A 6,000-nucleotide genomic window follows, 5' to 3' on the forward strand; every position below is an offset into this window, starting at 1 on the left:
CTACAGACGATGCGGATGCAGCCAGATGATTTGGGGTGCGGCTGGTCGGGTGCGCGCCCCCAAACGGGGGGCCCTTTTTTCGTGGGAGGAGCAGCACACAAGCGGATGTGTCATGGCGTGCTGGTTTCGTGGGTGGCTTGTTGGGTCCGATCGGTAGGGCGCCCAAAAAGGCCAGAAAAGGTAGCGAGTCGCCAGGCAACGTCGCCTTCCCTTTCAGCAATCGCAAACTACACCGCCGAGGCCCCTCCCTTTGGCCTTTGTAGTACAGGCGAGCTTCGGTCTGGCTGAGTCTGGCTACAACAATTCTCAAAGAACAGTAACAACATCCTGGAGAGCTAGTTGATGACAATTGATGAATGGATCGCTGGAAAAGGGTCAGATTGTGGTACAAATAGTAACAAAATGTAGTACTCTCTTAAGGAGAAAACAGTGTTTTGTCCATTCGAAAATTTAATCGAGTTTTGAGGGAATTAACGGGCGAGAGAGGACGAGTTTGATGCAAAAGTTAGTTCCACAACAATTGGGGAGGTAGAACAGTGGAGGGGTGGGGGCGGCCGGCACGCACTGTCTGTACGTACGAAAAAAAATTGCACTGCTGTCGCCTCTGCATGCGTCTGCAGCTAGCCCGTGTTTTGCATTACTACCATCATGTGCTGATGGTCCAGCAAAATTTACTGCCGCGGCGTAAGTACATACTACATGGGTTGTTCTTGTTCACCCATCGTTGATATGATGCAGCCCAGAGGATTCATAACCTGCCACGCCGAGTCCGAATCAATCCATTCGATTTCCGGCACGAACAGCCACTGTTTCGCAATAGAAGGTCGGTTGTAGGAGTACTTGAAGCTCATGCAAAATATGAGAAAACGTAGTACACGCCACTGCAATCATGACCAATCACGACGACGTTTTTCCAATGTGGTGGCCGGCCAGGCTAACAACCATCGATCCCCATGCAAATATGCAACGCGAGTACGCGACGCATACTTTCAATGGCAGGCACAGGCAGGAAGGCGGACACTCCTGCCGAGTTAGTTGTACTACGGGCTCCTGCCATTGGACACCGACCTGATTGCTACCTCCCCCATGATAGTACTAGTGGTATTGTGGTAAGCTCATAATTGGTGATTAGATTAGCCAAAAGACATGGCTCACCACCACTACGCCGTCCACTGATCCCATGCATGATTGCGTTTTTGCACGTTCACACACACGCATTACAGGCAGATGCTTAACTGTGAGAGTGATTAACGATGTGGGTGGCTGGCTGCCTAACCTAACGCGCGCCGGCCGGGGTTTGCTCACCAACAGACAACTGGATTAAGGGGTGAGGCAGATGAGCAACTGGATCAAGCTTGGCAAATTGTATATACTCCCTGTACTGTGTGTGCGACGACGCAACCAAAGAAGAATTAAAGGGGGAAGGACGGATTAATTAATCGCTGCTTATCTAGTCGATAATAACACGGAGAAGAGAGAGGAAAAAAAAAACAGAGAGGATGACTTGTTTTATCACTGTTACAGCTGTCTTTTTTGACATTTGGAAAGACCGCCACTTGTGGCGTCCTCCTCCTCCCCCGTCTCCACCGCCCTCCTCCCGACGCTGCCCTTCCCTTGTTCTTATCCAAAACCGCATCGAAAAATCTCGCCACGAAGCCGCCGCCGCCGCCGCCGAGGTGGAGATGAGGGTTGGACGAATAGGTGGTAGGTGGATGGATGCAGCGAGCGTACGTGGTGGAGGTGATCATACGCTGGCTGCATGTTGACGAAGCCGTTGATCGATCTTGCCGCGCGGAGGCGGTTTTGTTGGCTTCTACTCGGCGTCGGAGTTCTCCGGGCTTGGCGCCTGGTTGAGATCCGGGTTCTTGGCGCGGCCGCTCCACGCCGTCCGCTGGTGCTTCTGCTCGTGGTGGTGGTGTTGCTCCTCGCCGTGCGGCTGCAGGTGCGGGTGGTGGTGGTGCTTCTGCCGCTCGCGGTGGTGGGTCGTCGGCGCGACCATCATGCCGGTCTGGAGCGCGTCGACGCGGGAGCCGACCTCGATGGCCTTCTTCCGGATCGAGGCCGCGGACAGCGTGCCGCCGTCGGGCTCGCGGGGCTCGCTCGCGCCGCCGCCCTCGGACAGCGACGCCAGCGAGGAGATCTCCTCGGGGAAGTTGAGCCGCGCCGACCGCCCGCGGAGGTAGAACACCGCCGTGTCGTAGGCGCGCGCCGCCGCCACGGGCGTCGCGTACGACCCCAGCCAGATGCGCGTCCGCTTGTGCGGCTCCCGGATCTCCGCCACCCACTTGCCCCACTTCCGCATCCGCACGCCACGGTACTGCCGCCTCGGCTGCTGCTGCTGCAGCGGCAGCACCGCCGCCGCCGCCGCCTGCTCCTCCTTGGCAGCAACCGCCGCCGCAGCCGCGGCGAGAGGAGCCATAGCCGCAGCCGCCGCCGCCGCAGCAGCAGCAGCAGAAGCAGCCGAGTCCTCGCTGGAGGAGCGGTGGTACTCGCCCTGCATGAGCGAAGCGCGCCGCCGCCGCAGCCGCCCTCTTCTCTCTCTCTCTCTCTCTCTGCCCTCTCCTGTGCAAGCAGCAGTAGCTTTTGGCGTTGGTTGGGCGGCTTCTTCTTCTCCTCTCTTTTCTTTCTCGCTATCTATTTGATGGGTGGTATTTGTATTGGGATTTTGTGGGTGGGGGTGGTATGATTAGAGTTTGGTTGCGATAATGATAAAATAGCTCGGGAGGAAGACGTCGACGGCAGCACTGTACTGTGCTGTTTGGAGGGGAGCCTGAGCTGAGCGAGCGGCAGCGTAATTTGTTAGGTCCACCGGCTAACTTGCATCCGGACATCGTATAGGTCGACGACCACCGTCTTGGAGTACAACCACCCGTGCAAAAAGCAGCATTTCGGAACAGTATACTGCAGGCGGCATCGATCAACCTATGAATCTGCCTTTCGCCGAGTCCCCGGCCTCTCTATGTACTACTAATGTACTTCCTTCTCGATGCCTCACTTAACATATACTTAAAAAAAGTTTTATTTGAAAAGTTTCTGAAAGAAATTAAAATTATAGTTGGATTTCAAACGGTAATAACAATATAGATTAAATTCAATGTAAAACTAAGTTAATTAGGGTGGAATAATGATATTAGAGTTTTGAAGATGTATATATGGAACTTCTTCCTTTTATCTATAAGAGTTATACATATTATTTTTATCATCAAGAGCAAAGAAAAGTTATATTATCTTACATGTAAAAAATATTAAGGAGTATGTTCATGCATAGAATCAATGAGTATTAAGAAAACTCATCAGATTCCGATTAAATATTTAATTTGTCCCTTTATTTGAATTTTAAATACATGAAAACAACAAATAAGATTAACTTATTTGAAAAAGAAAATCAAAATATAGAATAAATCTAACATCTATAAAAGGTGGGAGTATGATCGAACTCTGTCATCAAATATCATGGTGTTTATTTCTTTATGATGTTGTCATCATTCATATCACAGTATCTATATATATAACTACTCAACACACTGAGGTTTGAGATACTAATTTATTTCTTTCCGTAAAAAAAAGATAAGATATTAGTTATGTTATTTTGCAATTGGACAACGAGCCGTGCGCTTTCCATTTCCATTCCAGTCATAGTGACTTATGGTGTGTCACATGATGAAATTATGATCAATAAACACATGATACTGCAGGATTAGCTAGTGCCCCTTTGCTGGGTCGGTTAAATACATCATCAGAATTAGCTCCATAACTCCATTGCACTGCACCTATCATCCCTTGGAACTATCAGAGCATACACAATAGCAGACTATAAACCAGTTATAAAAACATTTTCAAAAGATAAAAAAGAAAAGAGAAAAACAGTGGGCAACAGATTTATAGTCAGCTGCAGCACAGACTCCAAGATACATGTGTGTATGACAAGTAGGACCAAATATTAATTGTGTGGTATAGGTTTATAGATAACAATTATATGAATTGTCTATTAAATTGACTATAAATGATTTGAGGTCAATACTTGGCTATACTATTAAACTTGCTCTTATAGTTCGAAACTACTTCACCCATCCTGATAAGGTAAAAACAAATTCAACTCCTCTCGTGCATATATATGCCATCCCTAAAAATTGTTATATTTTGAGACGATGAGAATATGTTTCTTTCCAGGACTAATCTAATATGTTAATTAGGCAATTGGAAAACTAATTAATAACCAGAGTTTCAAAGTGTTAAGGTTACGGATAAGGTATTCATTCTATCCTACGATTTATTTACCGAATATGCAAGATTGGTATACCATCTTTCATACAATATATTTCCGTATGCAATAACGAAGTATACAAGATATTATGAAAAATATCCTCACGGGCCGGCGATTAACAGAGTCCCACTAGGAGAGGATAGGGATTATTCTATATCGGCAAGGTTCATTGTCTCCGAGTTCTACTTGGAGACTAAGGAAACTCATGGTATAAAAGGCACACCCCCGAAGGAGTTCAGGATCATCGAATCACAGCGCCAACACACCCGCCATAGCTTACGAAGCCGAAGGACACAAGGCGAAGCCGCCGGGAGATCTCGTCGAACGATCTCGACAATGATCTCGCCGGTATTGTCTGATTCATCTGTTCTCTTTGTACTCTGTGGTTTTCCATATCAATCTCATATAAACTGAATTATGGCTATTACCTCACGAGGAGTCTAAACTAGTATAATCCTTGTTTTTTATATGTTTATCGTCATATCGTGTAGATTCTCATACCAACGTACCCCAATATCTTATTTATCCGGTCTACGGGTATCTCCCGTCGACACAAATATGTAATTTGAGATCAAATTTTGTTACTAATTGTCGTTTAATTGTTGGTGTTATTGCTATCATTCATATCTTACAACACCAACACCTACACAACACATTGAGATAACTTGTGTTATTCCACAATTGGACTAGACAACACCATGCGCCTGCCTTTCTATTCTAGCCACAAAAACTTATGGTGTTTACCATTCATCTTAGATATGAGAGAGATGATATTGCTTTGCATGGTGAAACCAGGATCAATAAACATATGGTAGGGTCAGCAATTAGTTGCGTAGAAACCACAAGGAATTGTATATATCATGTTACCGTATTAACTTATTATGATTAAAATCGCATATACCGCAAACTGGCAAATGAAATAACATTAAGTCAGGGAAAAACTAATAGTGGTATTTCGTCATTTTGGCCTATGTACATGTGGGTATACATATGACCCTATTCGATTTTAATGACTAAAATGGTTTGTCGCGCTGCTTGTTTTGGCACTAAAATATTACAAGGTTTCTGCACAAGCTGAATCAATTTAGTGATCATGCATGCCATTGTTATGGTAATTGTTTTGTTGATTATAAATTCCATCCTCAACCACATCACCGTACATTGTGTGCAGCTCGAGGACAATCGTGTAAGTCAAAAGAAAATAAAATAAAATTATGACTATCTCTAATTACGTCACATCCATATTTTTTTTTCTCTTCTCCACCAACCCTCATACACACTTTGTCGCCACATTTGTGATCGTGTTGACCTTGGGTGAGCCTCCGTGTAGCCATGCATGCATGTACTTTCACCTCAAGTTCTAGCTGTCGAAAATTCGTTACACATTTCAGAAATATGTATATGTATATATGTACTTGATCGAACTGCCTGTTTACACCAGACAGCAAGCCACGTACACAGGTCAATGCCATTAATTAATTAGAAGCACAATCGGTAACATTCACTAAAGTAAAACCGTTAACTGTCTTTGCGCCAAAAGCTTGAGACGACGACATTTCTGGGCCGTTACTAACGTATGGCATTTTCTCCGTAAAGAAACTTTACAGCGAAGTTATACAGTATGTATTGGAGTCCAAAGCCAATATACACACTTTAATTATGCTAATTTGTCCCTTGATAATTGGCTCCTTTTAGGTGGAGTCAATCGTCAGCTAGCCGCCCCCATGCATAATTGG

General features: G+C 45.7%; 1 protein-coding gene across 1 annotated transcript; it reads right to left on the reverse strand.

Moving 5' to 3' along the window:
* Nucleotides 1-1,412: 1,412 nt before the first annotated feature.
* LOC127769456 (ethylene-responsive transcription factor ERF008-like) lies at nucleotides 1,413-2,672 on the reverse strand. The gene has a single exon (XM_052295042.1). It carries the CDS (start codon nucleotides 2,498-2,500, stop codon nucleotides 1,814-1,816), a length of 687 nt encoding a protein of 228 aa, XP_052151002.1. The 5' UTR covers nucleotides 2,501-2,672; the 3' UTR covers nucleotides 1,413-1,813.
* Nucleotides 2,673-6,000: the final 3,328 nt, after the last annotated feature.

Source organism: Oryza glaberrima, chromosome 4, assembly GCF_000147395.1.
Source record: "Oryza glaberrima chromosome 4, OglaRS2, whole genome shotgun sequence".
Classification (NCBI taxonomy): Eukaryota; Viridiplantae; Streptophyta; class Magnoliopsida; order Poales; family Poaceae; genus Oryza; species Oryza glaberrima.

What these genes read in the sequence shown, in the direction of transcription:
- LOC127769456 (XM_052295042.1), bottom strand. Translation starts at nt 2,500, where the DNA reads ATGCAGGGCGAGTACCACCGCTCCTCCAGCGAGGACTCGGCTGCTTCT.